General features: G+C 37.4%; 1 protein-coding gene across 1 annotated transcript in view; it reads left to right on the forward strand.

Moving 5' to 3' along the window:
* LOC127567993 (NADPH oxidase 3-like) overlaps nucleotides 1–11,252 on the forward strand; it is a 30,242-nt gene extending 18,990 nt beyond the window's left edge. Inside the window, exons 8-13 of the mRNA XM_052011237.1 lie at nucleotides 150–242; nucleotides 846–1,099; nucleotides 2,704–2,866; nucleotides 3,369–3,515; nucleotides 4,576–4,700; nucleotides 11,126–11,252. Of these exons, the coding sequence (XP_051867197.1) occupies nucleotides 150–242; nucleotides 846–1,099; nucleotides 2,704–2,866; nucleotides 3,369–3,515; nucleotides 4,576–4,700; nucleotides 11,126–11,252 (909 nt within the window). The remainder of the gene's footprint in view (nucleotides 1–149; nucleotides 243–845; nucleotides 1,100–2,703; nucleotides 2,867–3,368; nucleotides 3,516–4,575; nucleotides 4,701–11,125) is intronic.
* The last annotated feature ends 4,419 nt before the right edge of the window (nucleotides 11,253–15,671 follow it).

The raw sequence follows: 15,671 nt of genomic DNA on the forward strand, positions 1-15,671 counted from the left end.
AATATGCATATCCTATTTAGTTAAAGGTACAAAAGCAAATACAGTTCAGGAGGGACCCTAGTGAATCAGAGAGAAATGAGGTATTCTCCCTGTGATGACCATTTTAAAGCCTTTTACTGCATTTGAACAATTTTATGTACTTTTTTCAGAGCTGGAAGTGGATTTTGGGTCCGATCTTTCTACACATTTGTGAAAGACTGATTCGGTTTTCCAGATCCCTACAAGAAGTAGTGATTACAAAGGTAAAGATTGATTTGCAACATCTTCATTTTTCTGGCATACTTATTTATAAACTTGCAAGAGTTTTGTTCTCAGAAATCATCTTAATGCATTCACTGATTATCAACATTTATTCTTCTCTTTAGTGGGCATCCTTTTCAAATTTACTTTTAGCAGTCAGACTAAGAAATGATAGGCCCATTGCAACTGATGGTGGCATATGGCTTACTGAGCAGTCCCATAACTGATGAGTGTTACCTCTGGACTTTGCAATGGCAGAACGCGCTGCAGCATTACAAAGTGTAACAAAAATTTCGTTGATATTGACAGATTACCTTTCCCTGATGAATGAATCTTGGCTATAGTTTAATCAGTACATTGTGTAGTGAGATAGTAAACAAGCATTTTTAAACCAATAAAGCTGAATTGGCATATTTCATTACTCAGTTCACCATCAAAGCTGAAGACCAAAAATGAAGATGTAGTAAATCAGGAAGTAAATCAAAGGTGAACCTCTACAATGATACTCTTAAAATTGAGGATTATTACATCTCTAAGAGCAGATGTTGTGAGAACCCATAAACACAAGCATTAAGAATAATATTATTCATTCTTTTACCGGATAGGTGATTGTACATCCCTCCATGGTTCTTGAGCTGCAGATGAAAAAGCAAGGCTTTAAGATGAAACCTGGTCAATACATCTTCCTGCATTGTCCTTCTATATCTCACTTTGAATGGCATCCATTCACATTGACCTCGGCATCTGAAGAGGAACACTTTAGTATCCACATTAAAGTACTGGGAGACTGGACAAGTGCTCTGTATGATGCCTGTGGAGCTAATGTAAAAGGATTTCAGGAACCATGGAAGATGCCAAGGTTTACATATTGAGATTTTGTGAACACATGTTGTTAATATCATAATATTAAATATAATTATTGGAAATTTTAGCATGTTAAGTAAATATCAAGTTATAAACTCCTTTTCCCTTCATCTGCTAAACATGTTCACTCAGACTACAAACAATTCTGTGGTTGATCATCTGTTGCTGAAATCCTCATTAATTCTGACTTGACTGCATCAATGAATTTCCTAATGGCTTCCCACATTGTACTCCATAAATGTCATTAAAAACTCAGTTGAATCACAAACCCTGTGCTCGTTAACCTATAGTAACATCCAGTAAGCACTATTTCCATTTTAACTTCTTTCTTGTTTTCAAATCCCTCCACGGTCTCACCGCTCAATTTTTCTGTAATCTCCCATCATCATATAACCCTCCAATGCTGAAAATCTGGAATAAAATAGAAAATATGGAGCACCTACATTCAATCTGTAGGAGTGACCCTGAGCTTTGGGTGCCTGCCATTTTAATTCATCATCCCACTCCCATTCTGACCTTTGTTACAATGAGTCCTGTGCAAGCATGAGGAAGAATGCCTCATCTTTCATCTGGACACGTTGCAGTCTTCTGGACTCAATACTGAATTCTCCAACTTTTGATAACTCACTGTTTTTGTCTGTATCAAAATTATCCATTTCTGCCTGTCAACATTTTGGCTTTTTTTAATTCTATTCTTATAGTCTGGCCTGCTGGGCATGTCCTGCAGTCTCGCCATTAACAACACATGAGACAGACAAATCAAAATGTACTTGTAACTGCACCCTGCAGCCCAATTGGATTCACCCCATTGGAAATATTCTGTTTGTTTTACTCATCTTTCCCCCTGAAAAATAACTTGGTTTTCTCTCTTTCCCAGTTCTGACAAAGGGTTCTGGCCCTGAAACTTCAAGTGTTTCTCTTTCCACAGATGTTGCCTGACCTGCAGAGTGTTTTCAGCATTTTCAACTTTTAATCTTACAGTGATAGTCAGAAGAAAACTTCCAAATAGTACAATACATGAGACAGAGACTTCATGTGGTCTCTTTCCCAACAGACAACTGTCCTGGGATATATATGTTAGGCAAGACTTCTTTTGCAGTCACTTCAATGTCTAACACTCTTTGTGCTATAATCCACAAAGGTTGTTTATTTCAAACTTTTCTATTAGCTCGTTTGATCGGAAGTTATTCTATGTTACAACATCAAGTTTGCCTTTATTTACAACAAAAAAAAAAGCAGGAAATACTCAGTAGGTCAGATAGCATTTGTGTAAAGAGAAGCAGAGTCCTGATGAAGGGTCTTCAGCCTGAAACATTAGTTGTTTCTCTTTCCATGGATGCTTCTGAACAGGGTGAAGGTCTCTGGCATTTTCCATTTTTTATTTCAGGTTTTCAGCATTTGCAGCTTTTAGATTTGTATGTAAAACAGTCTATTTAATATGGAAATATATTTCTCAGAATTTTTTGAAATGTTTTATGATAAATCCTATAACCTCTGCACTGTTTAAAGTAACTGAAGATGAAGTGTTCCAGTTAGCAGTGGTGAGAATGAGGTATCCATACACTTCAAGCTATTATATATATTTGATATGCTTTACAGAGTCGCAGTCGATGGTCCTTTTGGAACTGCCAGTATTGATGTGTTCTATTATGAAGTTAGTGTGCTGATTGCTGCAGGAATTGGAGTAACCCCCTTTGCTTCCATATTGAAATCAATTTGGTATAAGTACAGTCACCCAACGATGATGTCTAAAGTAAAGCGGGTGAGTTTTTTATATGCCATTTTTTTTCATCTGGAAAGCATACTGAGAATATTGTATAAATCCCCATGATAAGACAATGACTGAACAGTGGTCATTCAAAGGAACTGGGGAGTAGTCACTCATGTTATGCAAATAGCACATTCTACATGGCATGTATGTACTAGTTAATAATAAACCATACACTCAAATTATCATGAGCTTGTGCTACTGTGTTCACAATGGTGTTTTTGGAAAAATATGGGTTAATTCCTATACAAATATGATGTACAAAGAAATTATTTTTGAATAAATATAGAGAACTGGAAAGTAACAAAATAGAAAAGATAAATTAAGTTTAAAGAAACAAAATGAAAATTTTTTATGTCTTAAATAATTTTATTGCATTTCTTTCTTTCCTACAGTTACTAAATAAATATAGTAATTTTCTATTCCCCTCCTGAATCAATTTTCCCTTTTGAAAGTTGTGAAGTTTATTGTGGCACATTTCTTTTTTGAAATAAAGGTCTATTTCTATTGGATTTGCCGGGATACTCATTCATTTGAGTGGTTTGCTGATCTTTTGCATTCTCTGGAAATCCAAATGATGAAGAATGGAAAGACTCAGTTCCTAAGTTATCATATCTTTCTCACAGGCTGGGATGATTATCAAGTGAGTGAGAATTTATTGTTGCACTTTGGTAATTTTTCAACAAATCTTCTCTTTAAAGATTAGTTTACTCATGCTTAAAACCCAATTGAATAATAATTATTTAAATAATTTCAACCATTCCATGTCATGTTTGTATGGAATGTTGGACCCAATTCTAATCACTTTTCCACTTCTTTCTCTGATTACAAGAACATTCTTTAAATCTTTTTTTTGCTTTATTCCCAATTCAATCCCCATCATTCCTCTCCCCTTTCTCCATGTGCTTCATTCACCATAGGCATATTTTATATTGTGTCCACAAGGATATTGCACAAGAGAGGGATGAATTAAGCTCTGACATATCCTTTCACCCCAAAACACACTCATTACCACATGCATTCTCCTGATCTTTGAATAAGTTGAAAATCCCTTGGAAAGTATCGTAACATGTCCAAATGTAAAACTAGCCATAAGTTACCATGTGACAAGTTTTGACCAAAAACAAATGGATTAGGAGTGGATGGAGATTGAAAATTAGTGATATTTTAAGATTTCCAGCTCAACTTTGCTTCAAAACAGCCAAGTTTGATATTTAATCGGCTTAACAAACTTAATGGATGGATATTTAGATGCTGGTAAGAAATCAACATGATGAAGATGGGATTTAAGAACTGCAAAGCCTATGAAGTGATTTAAAGCTGGCTGAAGTTAATATGACTGAAAAATTCCTCTCAACCTGAAGAATTATTTGGCTTTGTAATCTCCCATGGTGGGGTGCTGAGATTGGACATTCGATGTGTGGCAGTTCACTAACCTAAATCCTGAATTATACTCCACGTTTTGCTGGCACTGTAATGTGATATATTGCCACTTAATTGCTTATGTTTTCATTAATCTGATCCAAATGAATGTATATTGATTCACTGTTTACTTTTTAAGACTGGGTACTACAAATTTGTGTTTTCTAAGGTTTAATTTCTTTGTCAGTGAATCGATTAAGAAAAACGTGAGCTGTAATATGTAAAACTGTACAACTGCAGACAATTGGTTTAATAATGGACTGGCTCTTGTTTCATTATAGGCTGCCCACATTGCTTTGCATTATGGAGAGAGTAAAGATGTTATTACTGGGCTGAAACAGAAGACCTTCTATGGCAGACCAAACTGGAACAAGGAATTCAAAGGCATCGCTGATGATAATCCTGGGTAAGGCCTTTGGTGTTTTCATGCACCAGTGATTGAGTCTTCAGTAATTATTATACTTTTATTATAGGTCTGACTACATTTTATAATCTACCTGACAATAAAAATGCAAGCATTATAAAAGAGTTTCCGTACAACTAATGTGGTTTTGTAAATAGGAAAAGGAACTACACTGTCTCCATGTGAAGTGACAATGAGTGGATACCTCAGCTAATTTCTGTAAGATTGATAAATGGAACCTACATTTCCATGAGGTGCCGTATAAAATAGAAACCATCCTTCCTAAAATAGTGATCATCCTTAAACTCTCTGTTACCAAGAATAGCTGACAGTTAGCTGACAAGAATTAGGTTGGCTATAGGTTGCCTTTTGATAACATAACTAAAGGACAAAAAACACATGGAAGAATAAAAAATCGTCTCTATTGTCAAAGATTCAGCTTTGTTCTTTTCTGCAATATTCTCAATTTGTAACTGTATTTTTCATTTCTTGCTATAGTTGTGTATTTTACTTCTACCCATTCTCACATACATACCCCATAATTAGAAGACATGTAGAACAATATCTTATTTCTGATACTTTAAAAATTAACAATGTAATCAACAACTGATCTCTGAATTGCAAAAGGCACTCTGGCTGATTTCAGATGAAAAACCAATGGGCCTCAAAGTAGTTGCAACTGGGCTTCAAGGTATTTTAAAAACTGGGCTTGTTAATGGGATGATCTTCTTACCATTGTGAAATTAGAGCAGCATTCTGAACCTTGTTCCTAATGCATGCAGTGTCATAGCACAAAATCTCTTGTCATTTGGCACAAACTGACCATAAGTTGACAATCTCAGTAACGAAAATCACATGGATGGTCGTGCTTCTTTGTGCTTTGGGATCAAGAGATGATATTGGGATGTAATTTCTGGATCTTTACTCTCTACCTCTATTTTGTGAGTGTTTGGTGTTATTATTAGAATTCTTACACACACAGACACACACACACACACAGACACACACACACACAGACACACACACACCACAAAATCGGATAAAATATATATGTGGGAATACATGGAAAGGCCATGTTGGTGATGTCTGTGGTAGTGGCAACCTGCTGCACTATTAATTTGTAGGATGCAAGTCTGAATCTGTTTTGTGGAAAATAGGTAGCAATGCAACAATTAAACTGAGTGAGGTAAACTGGAGATGAATTATCTTAAAGTATGGTCATCTTCAGGTTCTTTTTTTTCTAATATCCTGCAAGAGATATCCAGAGAGGTTTTTTTTATTCTGGAGAAAGGAATAAACGACCTTGTTACGTCATGCATTCTATCCCCTAGACTGAATTATGTTTATAGTTAAACATTACTCACTATTGACAGTAAGTGGTATTACTTTATTAAATATTTGGCATAGAATATGTATAGATTCATTTACATTAAGGAGGGGTCACTGACCTGAATTATTTTTTTCCATGAAAGTTATGTATATGAGTGTGAGATGGTGCATTTTGGTAGGAAGAACAAGGAGGACTGCCTAAATAGTATGTCTAGTAAGAGCACACAGAGGACGCAGGAAAACCACTGAAAGGAGAGACAAAATAAAGATTAAAAAAAAACAAGCAATGTTGTTCAGTTTCACAGGGATGGAACTGAAATGCAGGGAAGTTATGTTAAAGTAACAAGCATTGCAAGCCATATGCTTAATATAATGTGCCTCTGGGATGTCTTCCTTTTTTGTTAAATATGGCTTCCACCCTACCATAGTTAATAGAGCTCTCAATCACATTCTCCTCAAGTTCCTGCAATTCTGCTCTCACCCTCTCTCCCACTTGCCAGAAGAATAATAGATTTCCCTTGACCTCACCTTCATTGCCACCAGTCTCTACGTTCAATGGATCATCCTCCATTATTCTCCCTGTGATGAGATTCCATTACTGAATACATCTTCCCCTCTGCTTTTCCAAAAGACCATTCCCTATGTAACTCCCCAGTATATTCTTTTGCCTCTACAAACCATTTTCCTTCCTACAACATTTTTCCTTGCAACCCCAGGAGATTCAACACCTGCCCTTTAATCTCTTCCCTTCCCAACACTCAGGGGCTTAAACAGTCCCTTCAATTGAAGCAGAAATTTACTTGCACCTCTTTTAATCTAGTTTCTTGCATTCAGTGCTCATGAAGTGGGCTTCTCTGTATTGAGAAAACCAAACACATATTGGGCTATTGCTTTGCAAAACACCTACATTCAGTCCGTGAGGATGAGCCTGTGCATCCTGTCACCTGTCACTTGAACTCTCCATTCCATTCCCACTTTCACCATTGTGTCTTCAGTCTACTATACTGTTCCAATGAAGCCCAATGTAATTTCAAGGAAGACCACTTATCTCCCACCTAGACATTTTGCAAACCTCAGGACTTAGTATTGAATCCACTTTCAAACAGCCTTTCCTGTTTGTGTCAAAACTGGCCTAGTCTTTGTATGATCATCCCCGTAAATGCAGTTCTTTTTCTCTTTCTCTGCAGATGCTGTCCCATCTGCTAGGTATTTTCAACATGCTTTTTGTTTCAGATTTCCAGCAATTGTTCTATTCTTCCTCCAACATGTTTTTGAGTTCTTTATTCTCTCCCAGATTGCTTTCACTCATCTATTAACTAGATAACTCCAAAAGCGTTGTGTCACCTGGACAAAATTGGTTTCCACCTTGACACAGACATTCCCTGATTTCTCTCCACCCCTCCCCTTTCTGTAATTTAGAGCATGCTTGTTTGTGTCAAATTGTCCTGTACTGATGAAGGTTAATTGACCTGAAGTGTTAAATCTGCTTCTCTCTCCATAGAATGCTGACTGACTTGCTGTGTATTTCCAGCACTTTCTGCTTCTGTACAAGTCTTGCAGTTCTAGAGCCTATGAAGTTCTAGTCTCCATCTTATAAAAGCATTGAACAAAATTCAATAAAAGGTTCACAAGGATGATATCAGAACGAAGAGGATATATTTATCAGGAGCACTCTTGACCAGAAATAAAAATGTTGAGGTATTCCATAAAGGATTTGATAGGATGGGCACAATCATGGGCAGATCCAAAAATAGATATCATAAAAATAAAATAAGCATTAATAAATCCAATTGAGAATTTAGAGAAACTTCATTTTTTCAAAAACTGACAAGATTTCGAACCTATTACCACAGGGAGTGGTTCAGGCAAACAACATAGTTGCCTTTAAAGAGAAGCAAGTTAAGTACGTGAGGGAGAAAGTAATAGAAGAGTATTTCTGGATGCAAATTCAACTTGGTCATAGAAGACAGAGGGTAGTCATGGAGGGGTGTTTTTTCTGATTGGACATCTGTGACCAGTGATGTTCTGCAAGGATCAACGCTGGACCCTCTGTTATTTGTGATATCTGGATAAAAATGTAGGTGGTCTGATTAGTAATTTTGCAGACTACGTGAAAATTGGTGGAGCTGTGGATAATAAGGAGGATTGTCAGTTGGAAGTTTGAGAGAAGAAATGGCAGATGGAGTTTAATCCAGACAAGTGAGAGGTGGCGCATTTTAGGAGTTCAAATGCAAGAGGAAAGTATACAATAAATGGCAGGACCCTTCGGAGCATTGATGTAAAGTGGGATCTTGCCATGGAAATCCATAGCTCCCTGAGAGTGGAAATACAAGTGGATAGGATGGTAAAGAAGGCATATAACATGCTTGCCTTCATCAGTCAAAGCATTGAGTATAAAGGTTGTGAAGTCATGTTGCAGTTGTGTAAAGCTTCAGTTAGGCCAATTTTGGAGTATTGTGTGCAGTTCTGGTTGCCACACTATAGGAAGGAGGTGGAAGCTTTGGAGAGGGTGCAGAAGAGGTTTATTACTATGTTAGAGAAACAAAGGACTGTAGATGCTGGAATCTAGATGAAACACACGATGATGCTGGAGGAACTTAGCAGGCCAGGTAGTATCTGTGGAGAAAAGCAGATGGTCAACGTTTCGGGCCTGGCCTGCTGAGTTCCTCCAGCATCATCGTGTTTTATTACTATGTTGCCTGGATTGGAGAGTATTAGCGATAAGGAAAGATTGGACAAACTTGGATTGTTTACTCTGGAGCATCGGAGGCTAAGGGGCAACCTGATTGAAGTGTATTAAATTATGAGAGGTATAGATAGGGTAGATAGTCAGAGATCTTTTCCCAGGATGGAAAGGGCAAATACTAGAGAGCATAGATCTAAGGTCAGAGGCAAAATATTTAAAGGAGAAGTGCAAAACAAATTTTTTTTTACACAGAGAGTGGTAGGTGAGAATAGAAACAAAGGACTGCAGATGCTGGAATCTAGATGAAAAACCCGATGATGCTGGAGGAACTCAGCAGGCTAGGCAGCATCCATGGAGAAAAGCAGGTGGTCAACGTTTCGGGTCAGGAGCTTTCTTCAGGACTGAAGATAGGAAAAGGGGAAGCCCAATATACAGATGGGAAAAGCAGAGCAGTGATAGGTGCACAAAAGAGGTGAGGCGGGGTGGGCACAAGGTGGTGATAGGTAGATGCAGGTAAGAGATAGTGATAGGCAGGTGTGGGGGAGGAGGGGAGAGCAGATCCACTGGAGGATGTGTCAAAGGTAGGGAGAGAAAGGGGAAAAAAGGTAGATAAGAGGCTAGGAAAGGGAAGAAGAGAAGAAACATCCCCTTCAATAACCTTTGAATATAGAGGAGCGGAGCTGACGACATAAGAATGTGTTTTTTTTAATTGAAGAAATATCAGTCCAGTTTTTTTTCTTTGAAGTTTTTGGTTTGCTTTTGTTTAATATTATACTTTTATTTTGATTTGGGGGTTTTCTCTTCATATAATTAAATTTCTTTTCAATTTTTTTTCCATCATGTACACTTAGTAAGAGTGCGGGAGGTCTAGATTACATATTTTACTCCTTGTGAGTATAAATATTAACTGTTATTATTGTTATCCCGACCTCTTTATCATATGTATAATCATTAATGTTATGTACATCAATTTGAATTAATTTGAAATTCAATAAAAAGATTGAAAAAGAAAAGAGAAGAAGCATGGTGGGGGGTGGAGGTTGTGGGGAAAGGGGTTGGGGATTATTTAAAGTGGGAGAACTGTCTGGAACGCACTGCCAGAGGAGGTGGGAGAAGCAGATATGATAATAACACTTAAGAGGCATTAGAAGCTGCAGACAGTTGTGGACGCAGCTCAGCACTTCACAGAAACCAGCCTCCCCTCCATGGATTCTGTCTACACTTCTCGCTGCCTTGGTAAAGCAGCCAACATAATCAAAGACCCCACCCACCCTGGACATTCTCTCTTCTCTCGCCTCCCATCAGGCAGAAGATACAAAAGCCTGAAAGCATGTACCACTAGGCTCAAGGACAACTTCTATCCCGCTGTTATAAGACTATTGAATGGTTCCCTAGTATGATAAGATGGACTCTTGACCTCACAATCTGTATCGTTATGGCCTTGCACCTTATTGTCTACCTGCACTGCACTTTCTCTGTAGCTGTTACACTTTATTCTGCATTCTGTTGTTGTTTTCCCTTGTACTACCTCAATGCTCTGATGTGGTGAAATGATCTGTATGGATGGCATGCAAAACATAAGTTTTTCACTGTACCTTGGTACATGTGACAATAATAAACAAATAATAGTAATAAAAAAGACTGAAACATGAAGAGGCAGAAAGTAGAGATATGAACCATGTGCAGGCAGATGGGACGAGTTTCACTTGGCATCATGGTCGGCACAGACACAGTGGGCTGAAGTTCCTGTTCCTGCGTAGTACTGTTCTATATTCTGTGTTTGGTATGGTAGTCAAGCAGGCATGAATGTCCTCGTGTAGCATTAAAATCAGCAGTGACCTGTTGAGAATAGCAAGGGTGAAATGGGTGCTATGTTATCTCATTTTTGCACAATGTATCATGGATTTGTTGCAAACTACATGATAGGTAGTTTTTGCAATATGATACACTTTATTCTTCTCTTTAGTATTAACAGCTGAGGGCATCACCTGCACTGTGTGATATTTGATACATCTCAGAAGTGCTAACACTCGAACCCTACTAGAAGCATGAATTGAATGTGGTGCATTCAGTCACATAATTAGTTCACAGGATATTTCCTACGATGCAGCTGAATCTCACTCAACAGGAACTATATTCCAAGGTTTAATGTAGCAAAGAAAAGACCAGACAGTGTACATTTCCTTGATTTTATACTTGATAGATAACTGGTGCTATTTTGCATCAAGGAAGTGATTGTATTCTGATGGCAGCTGGGTGCAATGATGTACTTGGCTGCTTTTTGAAATTTTTAGCAATATTTCAACAACTCACCTTTAATAGCCTCTGATCTGAAAATACTAATTAGAATGCCAACCACAGAAGAATACAAGATGTCTTTGTACTGAATTGTCTATGACTGCCTCTTACACAGGTCCAGTGTTGGTGTGTTCTTCTGTGGACCTAAGGACCTCTCTAATGTCCTGCACAAAGTGTGTAATTACTACTCATCTCCTGATCCCCGTGGTGTTCAGTTCTACTACAATAAAGAGAATATTTAAGTACAACCCAATTTTTAGAAAGTGATTGTTCTCAAGGTCAGGTTAAATCATATTACTCCTACTGTTCGTTGATTGTCTTGCAACAAAATTAAAAATATAGAATTTTGATAATTGTATCATGTGTACTACATTACATGATTGCATTTAAGCTTTTTTAAAATTGAAACAATTCTATGAATATACATACATAAGTACACAATAAAATATCTCAAAAATGGTGAAAAAACAGCCTTTCACTTTGTCTGTAATGTTAATATGACTTAATTTGAACAAAATTTGCTGATGTCGCAGTTCCCTTCTTATTCAAATATCGCTAAATGTGATTGATAGGTATTAAATATGGCGGCTATGCTATGTGTCCAAAGTCTACCCTGACTCTTCAGTGACGTAGTTGATGCTATCTTCTACATTAATGTACCAGGAAATTATAATTTGCATACTAAAAAGTTTATACACTTCAATAAATGTGGACATAATAAATAAATATCAAATTACTGTATCATAGGGTAGCATTTGATGATGTAGCTACAAGAGTAGGCTTGAGGCTAGGTCTGCTATAGTAAGTGACTCCCCTGCTCACTTAAAGTTTTTCACCATCGACAAGATGCTCGTCAAAAGAAGCATGATAAAATATTCTCCACTTATCTAGATGAATACAGCTCCAATGTTCTAATATTAGCTTCATCTAGGATAAAGCAACCTATTTAAGTTTCACTCCCTCCATGTTACAATAAAACAGAAATGGGTACCATTTATGAGCTGCGCTGCAGCAAATCACCCAAGCTACTTCAACAGCACCTGCCAGAACAATGATCTCTGCCACTAGAACTCCAAGAGCAGCATGTGGAAGGACTTCACCACATTCAATTTTCCCATTACCCCCACTTCCAATCATTGCACTTTATTCTCACTTGGAAATATATTCCTGTTCCTTCAATGTTACTCGGTCAAAGTTCCCTTGCATCAGAACATGTGAAGAGGTTTTGGATCAATTTAATTTTACGGCATTTGCCAATATAGACTGCAATAATTCAAGAAAGCAGGTCAAAGGGCATTTAGAGTTGGACAATAAATGCTTGTATTACTTACAACATTTGAATCTCACGAATGAATATTAAAAATATGAAAGCAAATACTTCTTCAAAAAATAAATAGAACACTATGATGGTAACCAGCAAGCAAGAAGAGACGAGAAGTGCTTGGAGAGGGTGATATCATTTGCAACAACAAAAACTTGTATTTGCATATTACCCTTAAAGTAGTCAAACACTCTTAGCCAATCCACAGGAGCATTAACAAATGGTCCTGATGAAGGGTCTCGGCCCAAAACATCAACTGTTTGTTTCCCTCCATAGATGCTGCCTGACCTGCTGAGTTCCTCCAGGACTTTTTGTGCATTGCTTCAGATTCCAGCATCTGCAGAATTTTTGGTGTCAACATTAACAAAGAAAAGTTTTCAGCAGACCACATTAGATATTAGCACAATGATCAAAAGCTTGGTAGGTTTTGAGGAAGATAGAAAAGTAGAAAGGTTTAAGGAATGAATTTCAAAGCTTAGAGCTTAGGCAGTTAAAGGCATTTAAAGTTGGGGATGTGCAAGAGACCACGATTGGAGGACATAAAAGGTTCTGGGTCTGCAAAGGTGGGAAGGGATGACCAGTTGAAATCAAGAAGGAATCTTAGAAATGAATCATTGCTAGACTAAGAGTCAATGTAAGACAGTGAGCATGGAGCATGAATGAACAGGAATTACTGTGACTTAGGATACAGATGACAGTGTAATGGAAATTTACGTGGGGTGAAGGATAAGACACTGACCAGGAAAGCATTGCAGTGGTGAAATCCAGAGGTAACGAGACATGAACAAAGGTTTCAACAGCAGATAAAATGAAGACACTGAAGGCAAGGCATCATTAAACACTGCACATCACTGTCAGTTCATAGCTTATCAAATCCATGTACAAGGAGTGATCTCTGCTCCTTTTTGTCAATAAACGAGTGGCTAATACAATATACCAGTGGCTAATAATAGGCTTATGACTCTAGCATATGTTTTGTAAATGAAGAAGTTTCTCTGAACACATATTCTTTTGGCAGGCACATGTGAAAAAATAATCTGTATCCATTTCTCCTACATTTACGATCAAGATAATAGAATGAATAAGAGACTTCAGGAGCACATTGGTCAGACTGCCCTTCACAACCTTTGCCAAATAGGGCCTTTGATGATTTTTTTGAAGAACCAAATGAGTAGGCGATGACATATAAGTAAGACGCAGCTTGCATCCTGAACTCTCAAATCTGACTTTGATGACCTATTCTCTAGTTACATTTCTGTAGCTGATAAAGCATTAGAGTGGGACTGGGGCATTCTGTCCCTCAAACTTCATTAGATCATAGCCAATTGTATCTTAATCATATTTACTTATCTTGACTCCTGAATACAGATGCCTAAAAAAAGCTATAAACTTTAGTTTTGAAATTTTCTATTGACATAGCTTCAGTAGCTTTGTGCAAATAAGTGTTTCTTGATATCATCCTTGAAAAAATCTAACTGTAATTTTAAGATTACAATTAATGGTCCCCTTGTTCTGGACTCTCCTAGTAGGGGAAATATTTTCATTCTATCTACCTTATCAAAGCCTATAATCATCATAAGCACCTTGATCATTTCATCTCAAATCTTGTATACCTGAGCAAATGCAACTGGTCCTAATTTAATCCCTTTAGCTCTCTGTATCATTCTGATAAAATTGCACTGCAGTCAATAGCTGATATATTCATTCAGAGGTGTTCAGCCTAAATGCTCCAGATGCCATCTCATTATAAAACTCTAGAATAATATTAATGTTTTTCTATTTTCACCCTCATGGAATGAAAGTTAACATCACATTAACCTTTTAAATTATGTTTTGTCCCTGTCTTTTACTTTTTAGCAACTTCTGTAAATGGACCATTAAATCAAAAAACACCTTTTTCTATTGTTCTTGTACTTTCCCATTTTGAATTCCATCTGCCACAGTTTTGCCCACTATCAATGTCCCTTTGCAATTTAATACTCATTTGTCCTGTTGAATTTTCCCAGAAGACAACAGTGACTAAAGTTCAAATGCAAGTGATTGGCCATAATGCATTTTGGGATGCCTTGAGAATATTAGTTTTGTTCTGGATATTCCTCAGGATATTTATGATAGATTTTTTGAATCTTTTGTCTGTTGCAAACCCTGGCCAGCTCTGAACACTAGAGTCCAGAGCACTGAATATGGCCAAAGACCCAGTGTGCACTCACGATTCATGGAAATTTACAGCAAAGAGGGAGGCCACTCAGCTCATCATATCCACATCGGTTAAAATGTCGATTTTAGAATAATCCCACCTCCCAGCTATTGACGCCCAGCCTTCCAGGTTATAACTATTCAATATGCAATTCTACATATCATCAGACTCCAGGCACTTAAACATATCCAGAACCACACACTTGAAGCTTTAAGAAACTAACTTCACAAGCTTTGGAAAAGGAGCATTAAATCTAGTTGGTCTTTACCATTCTGTTTTTCATTTGGGTTGTCTAATTTTTGCTTTCTGATGCATTATGGTTGATTAATTGGTGCCAATTTTTCATTTGCCTTTCTCTCCCAGTGTTTCTAATAACATGATATATAGGATGACATAACAATTTGGTAGATGTAGTACATTCATTCCAATTCACCTTAATCATCAATAAGACTGCAAAGGCTGTGGGTAAGTACTTGTAGAAGTTACAGGGGAAAAGTTAAAATGAGACAGCAATTCCACATGTCTCTGAAGTTATCCAGTGAGGAAATGAAACATAGAGATCTAGATTAATCACAGAGCTAAATTCCAATGTGGGAAGATGTTCTGCTCATTTATCTCATCCTTTCACCACAATGCCACAATCATATCAATATTCAGTATCTTGGACCTTAAACTAGCTAACCCAGTGAATGGTTCCCATTTTGAAGCTAATGTCTACGTCCTTTTCAAAAAAGTGATCATCACCATCATAAGGTTTTGAGTTCAATCCCAAGCAAAAAGTAACCTGACACTCAAATGCAGTTCAGAGTGGCTGCTTCACTGTCAGAGGTGTTGTTGTTTCACTGAACCAAGATCATATCTGTTCTCCAAAGATGTAGAAGATGGCATAATTTCAGAGAGGTGTGGGAGTTATCCCCAATGTTCTGCTCAATATTTGTTGTTCAATTAACATTTTAAAAAACAGATTGTGCAGCCTTTCCTCTGTCCTCATTCTTCTCTTTCTATTCATCTCTAAAACCTTTCCACCATAAACAAGATACAAGTCAGGATTGTAATGGAATACTCTCCACTTCCCTGGGTGAGTAGAGCTTCAACAACTCTCAAGAAGCTCACCCCAGTCAGGTGAAAGCAGTTCCCTTGATT

Source organism: Pristis pectinata, chromosome 3 (genome assembly GCF_009764475.1).
Source record: "Pristis pectinata isolate sPriPec2 chromosome 3, sPriPec2.1.pri, whole genome shotgun sequence".
Classification (NCBI taxonomy): Eukaryota; Metazoa; Chordata; class Chondrichthyes; order Rhinopristiformes; family Pristidae; genus Pristis; species Pristis pectinata.